Below are 17314 nucleotides of genomic sequence, written 5' to 3' on the forward strand. Positions count from 1 at the left end.
CCAGGTGCACTCAAGAGTATTGATGAGGGTAGAACTGTACACTTTGAATGGAGTATTAAAGGAACAGTTAAAATGAGAATTTCTCTCATTTACTTTCTCATTCCTGCCAAAAAAAACCCCTGCTAAACTAGCCCAAGTTGGTTTACTGGTCCTAATGGGCATTTAACTGAAGAAATGTGGCCCAAAAAACATCTTAAACCAGCAAACAGACCAATTTGGGCCAGAAAACTAGCTTAGGACTGTTTTTTTTTTTCAGTACGAATGTCATTCCAAGCCAGCATGACCTGTAAATTACCTCTACATTTAATATAATAGAAACAAATAGGGACTGGGGCAGTTGAGCTTCAAAATTAAATAAAAACGCCATAAAAGTATCACAAAAAAGCTCCATGTGACTCATTCACTATATTCTAATTTTCTGAAGTCCTGTGATAGTTTATTTGAGGAACATCCAAATGTCAAATCTCATTTGCGTACATGCATATTCAATTATAAAATGAATATTTCAGTCCTGGATGTGGATTGGTCATAGTGCTGTGTTCAAAATATCGATACGACGATGTATCGTCACAGAGATTTGACGATACGAGTATTGGTCAGCTTAGTGTATATTGTGAATGCAGCGGATAAGCACAACCCCTTATTGTTGCTTAAATATGGCACGTCGTTGCATAAGTTAAATTTTGGTCTCTCTTCCATATAAAGCAATTAAATGTCTTTAAAAGATTAGAATATGCAAGCCATTGGCCACTTTTGTGATAAAATGACAAAAAAGCACCCTGAATATGACAGCCCTAATATACATTTAAAATATCTTTGTTCCATGAAGGAAAAACATTTGGAATGACAAAAAGGTAAATGTATGAAGACAGAATTTTCAATTTTGGGTGAACTGTCTCTTTAAAGATGTGACTTTAGATCTGAATGGTGCCTTGACCTTAAGGAGATAGAAAGGGTGAAAGAGATGTAAAAGTAGAGAAGATGCAGTCGGTTCTGCAGCATTTTTCAGGTGTGTTATAGTTTTGTGATAGACAGCTGTACGTGTCAGCACAGGCAGTGCAGTATGGGCACAGTTGTGTAATGTCTCTCAGTCGGACTCAGGAATGATGAGCTCATACATAAAGTTTTTTGGTGACCAAGAGCAAACTGTGTGTGTTTTCCTTAAAGGAATAGTTCACCCTTAAAAATAGAGATTGTCATCATTTACCCGTATGTTGTTCCAACCCTGTATGACTTTCATTCATCTTTGGAACAAAAATGAATGTATTCTTAACATTCTCTCTCAAATATTTGTCCATTCATTTAAAGTCTATGAAACATTTTCATGCTTCAGAAAGTACATAAAGACATCCAAAAGTAATCCATAAGACTCTGATATGGTAAACGGAAGCTCAAATGTGTTTGCCTGACATGTGAGGACAAACCTCACTGGCTCTTGTGGTGTCACGCAAGCTTGTTTGTGCTTCTCTTTACCTTATTTGATGCGCTATGTGCATTGATCAGTGTTTATGCTAATTAAATCCTAAATGAAACAAAGTTTGTTATAAGCAATTGTATCAATTTTGAAGAAGAGCTCAATACATATAGATTACTTTTACGATGTCTTCATGAACTTTGAAATGTGAGGATGTTGCTTACACATGCTTTAAATGGTTGGACACAAATGATAAAAGAATATTAAAAGTAAATAATGGTACAAAATATTTTTTTAAAAACAAACATGTTTTGAAGAGGAAGAATAGTCTAGCATGTGTAGGGCTGGGTATCGAGTTCGATACTTTTTAGGCACCGACCGAATTGCCTCGATACATCGAAAGCGCACGGAGCAGTCTGCTCTCGTGGTACTGTAATACACTGATCGGTCTGCACAGTCGGTCCGCGTCAAATCGAACACACCCAGAGAGTGGCGCACACGTGAGGCTGTAGTGTGAATGCGTCCCAGCCCCCTTAGATGTAAGGCTACATTTACACTGGTGCGTTTATGTTCTAAAATTAAAACTATCCTCATCATACTGGCGTTTCCACTGCGTTTCAAGTCGGCTTTTCACTATCTCCGACAAACGACAAGCGACAGATTAATTTCCAATGGAGAGTAGCGCGGGAGCTGCGTGGAGTTCCGATCATATGCAGATGTTTTGTATAAACATCAACAAGCTGAAAAATAAAACCAAAGTTTTTTTTTAGATAATGTAATCTTGTTAAAATTGATTTCATAAAATTGGTATCGAAAAAAGTATCGTTCAGGAACCGGTATCGAAGTCAAGGTATCGGTATCGGTATCGATATCGAAAATTTTTGAACGATACCCAGCCCTAAGCATGTGGCATGTGGGTGAGTAAATTACAGAATTTTCATATTTCGGTGAACTATTCCTTTATACGAGAGGAAAAGGCTGTTTGCTTGTGTGTGTTAAGCGAGGGAAGGGGAAAGGACTGCAAGCCGATGGTCTGTGCTCTGAGATTTCCGCTGAACTCTGGGAGGGGTCAGGCACGGGGCAAGGTCAGGGCTCTAAACAAACACACTTGCTTACATGCACGCATACAGCAGAGGGTCTATGACCAGAGTGACAGAGACTCATAACAGCAGCAGAAGCCAGAGAGAATGAAAAGAATGGAGACGGAAAGACAGCCATGTGTGCATTTATATACACAACCCTCTACATTGCGAGTAAATCACTCGCATATGCGTGATTATATTGCGAAGGTGTGCATAGAGGGTTGATACAGCGACTCTCTAATAGTATCTGGACGCTGAAGCCACAGTTAAAAATCTATTCTGTTCAATGCCGTCAATTGATAAAAATATTAAACCAAATGCAAACAGAACTAACTTGACATTTCTGAGTCATTTTTGTTATTACTTCAGGTGATTTCTAGTGAATGTATGAAGTAGTTTCCTGTCAAGTTCACATTAATGCCCTAGCAGAGTAACCACAGGTGTTGTTTAACGCATTAACTAGATATATTTCACAAAAAGGTGCAGTCACCGTAGGCTTTGAGTAATAAATAATAAATACACCACAAATAAAAATGCATTCAAAATGCTAAAATCTATACTCAACCAAAGTTGAACATTGAACTCAACCAGTGCTGTGGGTTTGGGGCGGGACAGATATGCAAAAATTTGAGAAAAATGGTCATCGTTCTTGCACTCTAGTGACGATTCAATTTTGATTCACATATAATTCTCATTAAATTTGATTTGATTCCTAGTTCATTAATTTGTCCAGTAACTCATTTTGAAATATTCAGTCAAAGAACCAGCTCGTAAGAGTCATTAATTACAGGAATTGGACTACACTGGTCAGCTGTTTGTTTGTTTTTTGATTCATTATAAAGAACTGACTTCTAAGAGTTATTCATTTCAAGAATCAGATTATGCTGATCTGGGGTGCGTTTCCCAAAAGCATCGTTAGCTAACTATGGTCGCAAGTTCCGTCGTTACCAACATAGTTCAACGATCGGTGTTTCCCGAAACCATAGTTCAAACGAACATTCGCAAACAGCGTCGCAAACTTACGTGGTTGGAACTACAGCTCTCGACCTGTGGTTAGAAGCATAGTTTCTTGTTAGCAAGGGATATGGGCTTAAATAAATATGCTATTGGGCACAATAAGAAAGCTAGCATGCAGTGCAATCTATATATATAAATATAAATATAAATGCATTTTAATCTATGTATGTTAGCACGTCCTCTAAAAGTGCCGTTTTTGAAGAGTTCGCATGTGCACAAATACCTAAGGAAACCCCGGAGTATGAGTAAGAGGGAACACGCGATGAATCAAACATCAAATAAAGCAAAATGACAGGGAACAAAAATTTTTTTAATTATAGTCATCAGGTGCCATGTTCAATACAGCAGCATCTTAGAGATGTCTAATCGGTTAAATAGCAGAAGTTATTCCTCCACCCCATGCGTGTGACGTCATTAACAATGGCCCTATGTTGTTGAACTAATGTGGTTCAAAGGACGGAGATGCGACCATGTTCGGGAAACAGTCGTAACTAGCTAGTTCGTTTCAACAACAATGCATCGTATTATGGTGGTTAATCAGCGAGTTACGTCGTTGTATGGGAAATGCACCCCTGGCTGTTTTTTTATTTAATTTTTTTATTCACTCACTAGCAAGAACTGGCTCATGAGAGTCATTCACTTTAAGAACCGGACAACGCTGGTCGAGCAATTTGTATTTTGATTCACTAATAAGAGCCAGCTCATAAGATTCATTCATTTTAAGAATTGGCTTGTGTGATATTGAAGGCAATATTGGGACTATTCAAAAGAAGCTATTTTAAAATCAATATTTTTATCCAACCCTACCAGTAGGGTTGTGACGGTGAGGAAATTTTCCCACTGGTTAATCGATGCGTGACAACACAGATAATACCAGTATCACCGTGGGGGCAGGGGCGTTTCCTCGTTTCCTCGCTTTCCTTCGCTTTTAAATCGCTTGCAAAAGCGGCGTGCGCATTTTACTTTCACTTTCAAATAGCGGCAATTCGGCGTAAAGCAATTGTTCGTTTGAATTTTCCCTCTTTTCCTCGCTTTTGAATAGTTTAAAAGCACCGTGCGCATTTTACTTTCACTTTCGAATTAGCGGCAATTAGGCATCAATTGCTTGAATGCAACAACAAAATACAACGTCAAACTCACTTTAGCGTATATATAAAACATAGAACTTTTATTAACAAAACAAATAAAAATGCACCATGCTATAGGGCAGGCTATGCCTAATATAAAATAACAAACAACTTGCATAAAGTTTAATAGGTATACAAAACTGGAAATGAGTAGAAACATGTATAATATATAACTAAATAAATAAGAAACGTAGAACGTTTATTAGCAAAATATATAAGAAAGCTTGGAGGCATGGCATACACCTTGATGTCAAATAAAATAAATGAATTATACAAAGTTTAAATAAAGTAAAAATCAGCAAATACTGTGGAACCAATTAAATAAGAAACGAATGTTTAAAAAAACTTCCAAAATCACCTTAGATAAACGGCAAAAGTCAACAGGCTTTTCAAAATCCAAAATATTGTCAAACAGTTACTTTTGCATTTCGTTTCGAAACTAACTGCGATCGTCTTGTCTGTCTCACCCCACTCTTCTTGTCAGTCAGCTCGACTCACTCTCCTCACTGGATAAATGAAATCTGATCTGTGATGTCGTTCGGCACGCTACATCGAGCAGCCACGTTCAGTCTTTAATTGTAGTGTCTGTTCTTTTACTGAACTAAATTATTTTTATTACTATAAAATAATCAAAACGACGGTGGGGGTCGGTGCCGTGGTGGGCAAGTGACGTAACCGGTGTTGCGGCTTAACAACGGTATCACCGTCAGCACCGTCTATCGCGGCAGGCCTACCTACCAGTGGCACAGAAATCATACTTCACCTTTCAAATAAATGCCAAATGGTTTGATATTTTGTATCTAATGCAATGACATTCATACATTTTAAGTGTGGCGATTAATATTTTGGGCCACACTATGTCTTTGCATACATAACTTGGAAGGAAGACCGACATATCAGAAAGGCCAGTTCTAATAACAAAAAAGGACATGATCACAGAGAGGCAGAGAAGTGAGAAGTATCACCAAAGAGGAGGAAGTGTTGTCGTTAGTGAAGTGGGCGGAGCAATGACGGTAAAAGTAGGAAGAAATGGTGTGATTGTGTGTCATAATGAGACGTGTGGAGGAAGGACATTATATCACTATATTTCTGACATACATTTTGAAGGGAATGTTTTGTGACCAGTTTGTCTTTAATTCTGTATTAGAGTAATTCAGATTCATTAGTCTGCTTTTTAATTAGATCATTTATACATTTCATTTATATGTTGTGCAGCGTACGGCTTCATGGATTGAGATAATTGACACAGTCCCTGCTACAGAAATACACACACACACACAAACACACTGAGGGTTGATCCATTTCCCCTGGGGCCCCGTTTCACTCCATCATAATCAGTGTCTCTTCTCAGACACACTGTCACACAAACACACGCGCGCAGCACCGCTGCTGAGGCCTGGAACATTCCACGCATTCAGCTGTATGGGAACACTTAAAAAATAAGCCGTAGACACGTACACACACTTACAGTTTTATACTAAAACAGTTTGAAAAGATATGAAACCTTCAAGTGCATTGTCTAGAAGTGCCAAAGTCAGCTCATTATTTGTTTGTAGTGCACTTGTGGTGGAATAGAAGTGCATGTTTTCTTTTAGAGATCATAATATGCCTTTGGTTGTGTGTTTTCTACCCCTAATCTAAACTTTGCATGTTTCTTAGTTGCTGATATGTTTTAAACATGAGCAGAGTGGGTGAGAACTCACTTGAGCCGTTGTGCTCGGACCGAAAGCGCAAACTCTCCACATGTGACACACCAGGACAAGGGTGAGACATTTTAGGGTGCGATAACAAGCAGCGTTTTAGGTCTTTTAATGTTCTTCCTTCCTAAAATTGTGTGCGTGTTTTTAATCAACAGATGTGATAAGCGCAGGAGGGAACAGGAGAGCAAGTATATCGAGGAGCTGGCCGAACTGATTTCGGCCAACCTTAGTGACATCGACAGCTTCAATGTCAAACCAGACAAATGTGCCATCCTTAAAGAGACAGTGCGCCAGATACGACAGATCAAAGAGCAAGGTACACATCTGCTCGAACTGCTCTTTTACATATCAGTCTGAGAAAATATTTACTAAACCCACAGTGTGGGGAAACGGATGAATTTCCTCGGTTTTATAAAAACGCTGCCACCTGGTGGCAGGTGGAATATTGTGATACTGCAAATATTCACTAGAGTGAACATTTGTAATTTTGTAACGCCTTTGCTAGTTTTAGCTAATAGAAAATGTAGTTTTAGACATTAAAAAATCTATTTTTTTAGTGCAGTGCAAATATGACTACATCTGTGGATGTAAATGAATGCGAATGAGTGGATTATCCAGCAGCAAAACTTAGCAAATCTAATTTGACTAAAATCAGTAAATCATTTTCCATAAAGAAAAATGTAACTTAATTATCAGAGTTGAGGTATATTTTCTACAATTATACTCCTGTGTTCATTTTTCTCATAATTATATATTGCATTCAGAACTGTAGTCTGCACAAGTTTGTTGCGCAAGACAGGCCTATGCATGCCTTTTTTCATTTGGACTATAACCCGGAGTTCACACGGTGAAACGATGAATAGGCATTGTTGTTCATTCTTCCTTATTTGACATTCCATTGGTTAATAGTGTCTTACGGGAATGAAACCTACAAATCTACATATCAAAATAAGCAGACCCATTTTTCTGCTGTTCCCTTGCTATAATATGGTGAGACAAATATGCATTAACACTACCTTTCAAAAATTGTATTGCACAAAAAAAAACCTCTTTACAGCTGTTTATTTTTCTAAAATGTTTCTAATATATGGTCTGTATTCACACGCTTCACAGGTAAAAGCTCATGTGGCGATGAGGATGTCCAGAAGGCGGATGTGTCCTCTACCGGACAAGGGGTCATCGACAAGGACCATCTGGGCCCTCTGTTGCTGCAGGTAAGATTAGAGACCTAAAGGTCAATGGTCACCAGAAGCTCATTTGCTCACTTCTCATTCTAGCATTCTTCCCGATTATGATTTAAAGTGTTTTATAATAATAATTCTGAATCTCTCTCTCTCTCTCTCTGTCAGGCTCTGGATGGGTTTTTGTTTGTGGTGAGTCGTGAAGGCAGCATTGTGTTTGTGTCAGATAATGTGACTCAGTACCTGCAGTATAAACAGGAGGAGCTGATCAGCACCAGCATCTACAACATACTGCATGAGGAAGACCGAGACGAACTGCATAAAAACCTGCCCAAAAACAATGGTATATATGTCAGTGTATATCTTTTAAGTAAATGTTGCTCTTTATCTGTTCAATAAAACATAAGCATATAGATATGACTAAGTTCATGAGCATCATGCATTTTGTATGTATTTGAAGGTCCCAACAGTGTGTCATGGGGCGGTGATGCCTCCCGTCAGAAGAGTCACACGTTTAACTGTCGCATGCTGGTGAAGTTTGGCCGTGGCGGTCCTGGAGGTGAAGAAGGCACCGGTGGGCCTCGCTATGAGACCATGCAATGTTTCGCTCTCACACAGCCTAAAGCAATGATGGAGGAAGGGGAAGGTCTGTAGTAAATTTAGAATTTATAATTTCAGTACTTTTATACAGATTGAAGTCGATATACGTTGTTTTATAGTGCCGCTTGTGAATGAGCATTAAAGTGTCGTCTAAGTATTAAGGGTGTTTTTCTTCTTTCTGTCTGTCAGATCTGCAGTCTTGTATGATTTGTGTAGCACGGAGAGTGACGGCAGTGGAAAGGACAGAACGATTCAGTACTAGACATGAACTGTCAGGTAAAATTGATTACAGTGCAATTTTAACTCAGTGTTAATCTCATCAATGAAACTGATGATTTTCTTTGATTTTTCTCTCTGAAGACAAGATGAAAATTCATCATGACAATAATTGAACAATATTAATTAAAATGACTTGAATTCTAAATATTAACGACAACATTTTATATAACATATGCATTACCACATTACATGTAATGAATCATACTATATATATATATATATATATATTAGTGCTGTCAAACGATTTATCGCGATTAATAGCATCCAAAATAAACGTTTTTGTTTACAAAATATATTGTGTATTTTTATGTATATATAAATGCACACACATACAGCATATATTTTGAAAATATTTACATTCCATTTATATATTTACATTCATATAATTTATATTATATATCAATATATTTAATATATAAATGTAACATATTTTTCTTAAATATATACATGCATGTGTGTGTATTTATATATATATATATATATATATATATATATATACACATAAATAAATATACACAGTGTACACACATATATTATGTAAACAAACTTTTATTTTGGATGCGATTAATCGTTTGACAGCACTAATATAAATATACATTATTTAGCAGAAATGTTGAATTTATTTAATTAGTAAATATTGAAAATGTTTAAATAGAAGACAAAACTTTGAAACCGATTGAGGAAAAAAATTATTAAAATTAATCATTATATAATGATTATATATAATATAATCAAATTATATTTGAGTTCGGTGTTGTACCACATCTGAGTGTGTGTATGTTTGACCCCAGGTAAACTGATCGAGATCGAGCAGCAGAGCCTGTTGCACACCACCATGCGTCCTGGCTGGGAGGATTTAGTGCGCAGGTGTATGCAGATGTTCCTGCATCGCAGTGAGGGTCAACCCTGGTCCTACAAGAGACACTATCATGAAGGTATGTGGTAATACACCTGCATGGATCTTTTCAGTATTTCTCAGCTTTAATCTTTACTTTAGTTAATTGTGTAAATGAAGTAAATTACTTCATGTACTTGACAAATGATGTTGAAAGACAAAATAGAAGTGTGAATTCTGTAACTTGTTAATATGGCAGAAATAAAAATAGGCTGCTTTTGCATGCGGTGTGAATGGGTTTGACAGATTGAATACATGTTTTATTAATGTTGTTTGTATTCTCCTTCTTTTCAGCATATGTTCATGGTAGAGCAGAGACGCCACCCTATCGGTTCTCTTTGTCAGATGGCACTCCAGTAACAGCACAAACGCGCAGTGAGCTCTGCCGAAACCCTGTCACCAATGACCCGCTCACTTTCCTCTCTACTCATCTTCTGCGGAGGTTTGTTCCTCTCCAAGTCAACAGTTATACACTACTCTGATTTTACATGAAAATGCCTCTGTGTTCTCCTCGCCTTCACTTATATTTCAATCACTTTCACACAGGGAGCAAAATGGATACCGACCCAATCAGGGTGGTGTACTGCGATCAGTTATGGGCAATGCCAATCCGAATGCCCAGATGGGCATGGGCAATACTAGAGGCTATGGCATGAACGAGCAAGGTCACATGGGACCCAGAGGAGGAGCTATGTACGGCCCAGGCAACAGGATGAATCAAATGAACCCGATGCATCAGATGAATCAAATGAACCAGATGAATTCAATGAATCAAATGAATATGAATCAGATGAATTGCATGAATCAGATGAATCAGATGAACTCCATGAATCAGATGGGCCATCCCGGCATGAATCAGCACCAGCAGGGTCAATTTCACGGTGGTGGCTATGGAATGGGCATGACAAGTCCCTCCCAAGGAAGCCCTGGTATAAACCCTGCTCAGCAGAATCTCATGGGGTCACCACGGATACGAGGGAGTCCTAAAATGGGTGCAAGTCCTTTCTCACCTGGAGGTAAGTGTCCTGTTTTTGCATTTTGGATTAGATGGATGTAAGATTAGGCCTGCGGAATCTAACAGAATTCCATAGACCGCTCCATTCAGTTCCACAGAATCAAACATGTCACTTCCAAAGTTCTAAACATCCCAGGCACCTTGTGCTTTTGTTTATTAAAGGGATAGCTCACCCAAAAATGAAAATTCTGTCATTAATTACTCACCTTCATGTCGATCCAAACCCGTAAGATCTTCATTCATTTATGGAACACAAATTAAGATATTTTTGATGAATTCCGAGAGCTCTCTGACCCTCCCATAGACAGCAAGGATCCTAACACGATCAAGGTCCAGAAACGTAGTAAAGACATCGTTAAAATAATCCATGTGACATCAGTGGTTCAACCGTAATTTTACGAAGCTATGAGAATACTTTTTGTGCGACTTTATTCAACAGTTTGTCTCCTCCGCATCATCCTGGCGCCATTTTGGAGAGTATCACATATGTAATCAACGTATGCAACGTATGTACGCGGATACGTTGTTTACGTTCAAATCAAAGCGTAAACAATGTATCCGCGTACATTCGTTGCGTATGTTGTTTACGTATGTGATACTCTCAGAGAGAGTAGAGAGCTCTCGGAATTCATCAAAAATATCTTAATCTGTGTTCCGAAAATGAACGAAGGTCTTTCGGGTGAGTAATTAATGACAGAATTTTCATTTTTGGGTGAACTATCCCTTTAAATATTTTAGCAAATTATATAATTCTCTTACCTGATAATAAATAGGGATTTGTCAAAGTTGTTAAGCAGTTGTCCAACTTTTACTGAAAATGTGCGATTTCCGATTCATTAGCCAATATACCTAAGAACATTTACATTTACATTTAATCATTTGGCAGATGCTTTTATCCAAAGCGACTTACATTTGAGGAATACATCAAGAGATTTACCATAAGATGGCAATAAACACACAAAGAAGTGCCCGTTATACAAGGTTTCAGTCATTGTTAAAAATAGTAAAAGCTAGGACAGGAAGGGAGTAAATGGCAAAACTAGAGGAATGCAGTAAATGGCAAAACTATTGCGCAACAAACCAATGTGTTTATAATTACAATATTGATTGAAATAATATGATAAATAGTAGTTTGCAAGATCAGGCCACATAGTTAAAATAACTGGTAGTAAATGACACTGGGTGCTCTTACATTAATAATAAGGTGGCTATTTTAATTTGGTTGCATTTAAACCAAATCTGCAGATCTTTCCTTTCAACCATTAAAGAAAATGTGCAAAGATTCTAATGGCCTAATGAAATATACTAGTTGTGCTGTCTCTATTAGTGCTTAATTTGAAAACAAGCTCAAGATTTAGCTATATTTTCTTGATTTCACAGGCATGCACTCTCCCATGGGTCCTGTGGGAATGGGCAGTGGTGGATCTTCTGGTCCATGCGTTGGCAACACTTTCTCCAATAGTTCTTTGAATGCTCTCCAGGCCATCAGTGAAGGCGTTGGCTCTTCTCTACCTTCAGCTCTCAACTCACCTGCCCACAAATCCGACAGCTCTCCCAGCATCAACTCGACCCAGTCCAGTCAGCAAGGCCAGACCGGCAACAGCAAACCCAGCTCTGGGGATTCCAAGAGCCCGTCAAGTGCTCACAGCACAGGGTTAGAGCAGCAGCAGGCTTCTTCATTGGAGACCACGGATAAACCGGACAGTCAGTCCAGCAAGGACGCTTCCACTGCGGCCGAAGCCAACCGGAGAGTCCCTGATGGAAAGGGCCACAAGAAGTTACTTCAGTTGCTCACATCCCCAACTGAAGAGATTGGGTCTGGTGGACCTGTCCCAGGTCGTGCCTCCACTCCAATGGGTCCTGACTCAAAGGAGGCAGGAAGTGGCATGATGAGTCCTTCATCGACGGGAGTGTCCTCCTCATCTGGTTCATTATCGGGGAATAACGTAAATCAGCAAGGCTCGGGAGTAGTGTCGTCCACGGCTTGTCCCGGTGGCTACCACAGCTCTCACACCTTACAGGAGAAACACAAGATACTGCACAAACTTCTTCAAAATGGAAACACACCCGACGAGGTGGCTCGCATCACAGCCGAGGCCACTGGTAAGTCCTCTCTTGGTTCAGAGCTCCCAGGTGCTGAGGGGAGGAATCTAGATCTCAAGCAGGAACAGCACAGCCCGAAAGAAGGAAAAAAACCACAAGCCCTCCTTCACTACCTCCTCAATAAGGACGACTCCAAAGAGCCCAATGCAGCAGAGGTCAAGTCAAAGCTGGAGGAGCTGGAAGGGAGAGGGGTCACTGGAGGGCAGGGGTCAGGGGTCACAACCTCAAATTCTAACAGCCAGGAGGGCAAAGTCAAGATCGAACCTCCCGATGAGGTATTTATGGTTAATTCATACTGCTTAAGTACTTCTCATGTTGGGTTCATATTTCTATACTTCTCAAGATCACATCAGTTTTATATTTTGGGATTAATCTAATAATAAATATAAATACATATTTTTAACTAAATAAATAAATGTAATATATAATACTACTAATTTTTAAAAGAAATTAATACTTTCATTCAGCAAGGATGCATTAAACTGAACAAGTCACAGTAAAGACTTGTATAATGTTACAAAAGTTTTCTATTTCAAATAAACTTTCATCAAAGAATCTAAAAGAAAGAATCCAAAGTATGTTCCATTTAAAGGAATGCATTATATTTTGAAGTATATTAAAATAGAAAACAATCATTTTAAATTGTAATAATATTTTTGTTGAATTGTAATATTTGTAAATATATCTGTTTTTTGGTCATATTGCAATACATATTGCATTAAAAATACTTTTCAACATGATATTATAATTTATTATATTTTAAAAAGCCTTAAGTCATTGCTTAAAAATCTCAGCTGTAGTTTTATAAACAACTTGAGACTATCTTTGCACATTTTGAAAAATACTGGCAGTTATTAAATTGTTCTGTTGATATGCAGAACTTTCATGCAAATTTGCAATTACTTATTTATCATTCTAACATCAATCATTTGTTTTATTTTTCCAGCTGGATAATTTGGAGAGTATTCTCGGAGGGCTGAGGAATTCTGGTTCTGGAATGTTTGCTGATTCTGGAACTGGAGGAACGGAAGGGGGCAATAAGCAGGGCAATGGACCTAACAGCACCGCACATGGTGAGTAACAACACCTTAAGGGCATCAAAAGTCAGGAAGGGGATGTTGAAAATTGAATGTAAAGATTAATAGAAAATATATTGGGCATATATTATGCAGGTAACTGCTGATGACCATGAGGATGACCAACAAAACCTGCCCTGTGTTTTTATTCTTAATGCAATTTGTATGAATTGCTGTGTATTTCAGACCGGGAGGGTGTTTGTATGGGCTCTGGTCAACGTGTGCCCTTCCAGAGGGCTGTGTCTGTCGATGGTAAACCCTTGAGTGGTCCGGGCATGACTGGCAGGAGGAGCGCCCCTTCCTCTCTTGTCAAACAGGAGCATACTGACACCCAGATAGGCATGGGTGAGTGTCTCATATATTCAGCTTTAATTTTATGTAGCTACAACTCTACATGCATTCATTCTTTAGCTGAATTTTAACATTCCCAACATGCTTTTGCCAGGAGGTCCAAACAGGCCAATGGGAATACCCAATCGTCCCCCCATGGCAAGTGCAGGAGATTGGGGAATGTCCGGTTCCGGCAGCCCTGTCGGACACCCTGGCATGGGTCGCACAAGCATCGACCACAATCCCAAGAGCATGATGGGAGGACCCATGGTTAACCGATCAAACAGCGTTCCTGCAACCAGATCTATGTTGCAGCAGCAGTTGATGGATATGGGTAAGTTCTGTTAACTCAATACCAGCAGTGTGGGCCTATTACGACAGATAAAACATCCAATTAAATCTTTCAAACTGCATGATGTTGTTTTTGCAGGGCCTTATGATGTAGGAATGAGTATGAATTCGTTCAGTGGGCAGGCACCTCCACCACAGTCCCCTTCGTGGCCAGACAGTGGGATGAGAATGGAGGGAGCACAGAATGCAAACAGGTAACATAAGTGAGGCATTTAGTCATTTACATTTAGTCATTTAGCAGACGCTTTTATCCAAAGCGACTTACAAATGAGGATAATGGAAGCAATCAAAATCAACAAAACAGCAATGATACGCAAGTGCTATGACAACAAGTCTCAGTTAGCTTAACGCAGTACACGTAGCAAGGTTGTTTTTTAATTATATAATAAATAAAAAGAAAACAGATACAATAGAAAAAGAATAGAGCAAGCTAGTGTTAGAGGCCTTTTTTGCTTTTGTTCATTGTATAATAAATAAAAATAAAATAAGTAGATACAATACAAAAAAAAATAGAGAAGCTAGGGGTATTTTATTATTTTTTTTAAACAAGCATTTAGTAAAGCATTTAGTAATTTTTTTAATATTTAGATGTAATCCCCTTTGTAATCGTTAACATTTTCATAAGTAGCTGTAATTTAATTACACATTTTTTTTCTCAGTGACTGTAACAGACTACAGTTACATTTATTTTGTAATTAAATTACGTAACAGCATTACAGCACTGGTGGGAAGTCACTGTCTTGAGTCATTGAGCCTGTTCATTAAACTCATTTGTTCAAACAACTGATTCATTCATGAACGATAATTATAATTTGACAATTAAAACAATTTATTACTGTAGATGATTCATAGACTTAAATTAACTTTGTTTTTTAACCATATTTTGATAAAATGATCTATTATAATCATATTTCTTCCCTTTTTTAACAAACTTTTACTTGATTTATTCTTAAAACCAAAAAAAGTACCTAATTAAAACAAGTGTGTGCATCTGAGGATTAAGGTTAAATAAATTAATCTTGTTTTAAGGATGTTTTGATGGTTTTACACACGTCAATAACATCCTTTTTGTCTGCTTTTTATACATCAGGCTGCCATTTAATAACTCTCTGGATGACCTACTGGTCCCTCCGTCTACCACTGAGGGTCAGAGTGATGAGCGAGCTCTGCTGGACCAGCTGGACTCTCTACTCAACAACACTGACGTCATCGCTCTGGAGGAGATCGACCGTGCCCTTGGCATACCAGATCTCATCAACCAGGTACCCAGCCAGTCCACTTCATGGAAGAGATGCGTTCAGTTTATAAATCACAACCCTCAGTGCTGTGGTGTTGAATATGTTAGAGCTGCTGCCCAGTCACATTCACTGAAAACCACCGTCTTGGTTTTTTCTCTCTTCAGGGTCATAGTTCAGACCAGCCCCCTCCGACAGACCCCTTCTCTGGTCATGGCCCGGGACCTGACTCCTCTATGGGTATGGACCCCAAGGGCATGTATGGGCAGGGCTACCCGGGCCCCCCTTCCATGGGAATGCAAGGTGGATATGGCCGTGGACCCAACCCTGGTCCTGGACCTGGTCCCATGCCAGGACAGTCTGGACCAGGGTTTAACCCCATGATGAGTCAGATGAACCAGCAGGGTGGCTTCCCCGGAATGGGCGGTATGGGCGCTATGCATCCTCGTGCTAATATGACAAGGCCACGGATGGGGAATCCGACCAGATACCAGCTGCAGCAGAGACTGCAGGGACAGCAGGTAAGCAGCTGCGCGCCAATAACACTCAACTTATAATTTCTGTAAAAGACACAAATATGAGTGGTCAGTGTAGAAGTGTAATCGAATAACCTGATATTGCAGCTGATGCACATTTTAGAAATTATAGTGTCCCAGAATCTATTTAGCTATATTATTTTGAGTAATGTAGGGCTGTGACTACTAATTAATAACAGTTAATAGTGAAAATTATTTTTTTTAAAAATAGTGAATATTATAAGCATTATAAAATTATATGGCAGTATTGATTAGACAGGTCTTGTTGCTGAATTTTTTTTTTGATGTGTATTTAAAAAAATTCACTTAAATTTAAATGTTTTAATGTGAGCTTTCTTTTGTAGCTTAACCATATAATGGAAGATTATTAATGATAAAAATATCTTTAAAAATATATTTTTTATTTTTGCATTTTTGAGGACTGCAGCTGAACAGTGAATATTTCAAACATTTCACAATATTTAGTAATAAATATTTGCCTTCCAAAGTTTAGTTCCAAAATATTATTTTTAATTTTAAATACCAAACTGGTAATGTTTGCTTGTAATTTTTCACTTTACAAATTTGGCTCCACAGTTTCAGTGGTATAAATTTAAATGCAATTTCAAACACATTTAGGAATTGCAGAAAAAGTGGTGCTTTTATTAAAAGCAGTGCTTTTTTTTTTTTTTTAAAGGCATTTGACATTAATATACTTCCAGAACAGAACATCCAAAACAGTGATTAAACGTTGCTATTGCTGGTTTTAGATATCTGCTGATTCAATGATATATGTTGTTAAACATATGGCGCTTTTTCACTGCATGGTACGGCACGGTACTTTTTTTAGTACCACCTCGGTTGAGGTTCCAAGTGAACCGTACCGTTACCAAAACGTGACGTGTAAACTCAGCCGATCACAGATTGGCCGGAGAGAATCGTCAATACCTGCGTCACTGAACTTGCGACACAAACACAACAGAACCGCTAGATTTAAATCAGCACAGCCAGCGAAGGATCGAACGCAACTGTTTTGAACGAGCACACCTTTTTTAACAACCAAAAAGTTGCTGTTTCGTTGTCTGTTGAGGAAATACAGACGTTCCTCTCCTTGATAGCAGAGGAGCGGATCCAGCAAGAGCTTGATAGGGCGACGTGGAATTAAAAAGTTTTTTTTAGGAGTCATGGTAGTAGAGGCGGCGCAACTATAATGACATGTGAATAATCCCACCCACTCTAAAGCGGTACTGAACTGCAGTGGAAACGCAAACCGTGCCGAGCCGAACCGTGCCGTACTGAGCCGTGCCGAGTCGTACCACGCAGTGGAAAAGCGCCATTAATGTATCAATTAATAAGACTAAGTTTGATACTTGCACGTCTTGTCTGTCTGACAG

General features: G+C 38.6%; 1 protein-coding gene across 1 annotated transcript in view; it reads left to right on the forward strand.

Annotated features, from left to right (window-relative positions):
* Window positions 1–17314, forward strand: part of LOC107728621 (nuclear receptor coactivator 3-like) — a 48657-nt gene that overhangs the window by 24306 nt on the left and 7037 nt on the right. The window contains exons 2-17 of the mRNA XM_016538872.1: window positions 6300–6404; window positions 6496–6656; window positions 7454–7554; window positions 7690–7864; window positions 7982–8167; window positions 8311–8397; window positions 9192–9335; window positions 9590–9737; window positions 9842–10311; window positions 11691–12688; window positions 13360–13486; window positions 13676–13834; window positions 13935–14153; window positions 14250–14364; window positions 15261–15432; window positions 15573–15926. Of these exons, the coding sequence (XP_016394358.1) occupies window positions 6319–6404; window positions 6496–6656; window positions 7454–7554; window positions 7690–7864; window positions 7982–8167; window positions 8311–8397; window positions 9192–9335; window positions 9590–9737; window positions 9842–10311; window positions 11691–12688; window positions 13360–13486; window positions 13676–13834; window positions 13935–14153; window positions 14250–14364; window positions 15261–15432; window positions 15573–15926 (3702 nt within the window). The 5' untranslated portion in view covers window positions 6300–6318. The remainder of the gene's footprint in view (window positions 1–6299; window positions 6405–6495; window positions 6657–7453; window positions 7555–7689; window positions 7865–7981; window positions 8168–8310; window positions 8398–9191; window positions 9336–9589; window positions 9738–9841; window positions 10312–11690; window positions 12689–13359; window positions 13487–13675; window positions 13835–13934; window positions 14154–14249; window positions 14365–15260; window positions 15433–15572; window positions 15927–17314) is intronic.

Source organism: Sinocyclocheilus rhinocerous, unplaced genomic scaffold (genome assembly GCF_001515625.1).
Source record: "Sinocyclocheilus rhinocerous isolate Xijiao unplaced genomic scaffold, SAMN03320098_v1.1 scaffold757, whole genome shotgun sequence".
Classification (NCBI taxonomy): Eukaryota; Metazoa; Chordata; class Actinopteri; order Cypriniformes; family Cyprinidae; genus Sinocyclocheilus; species Sinocyclocheilus rhinocerous.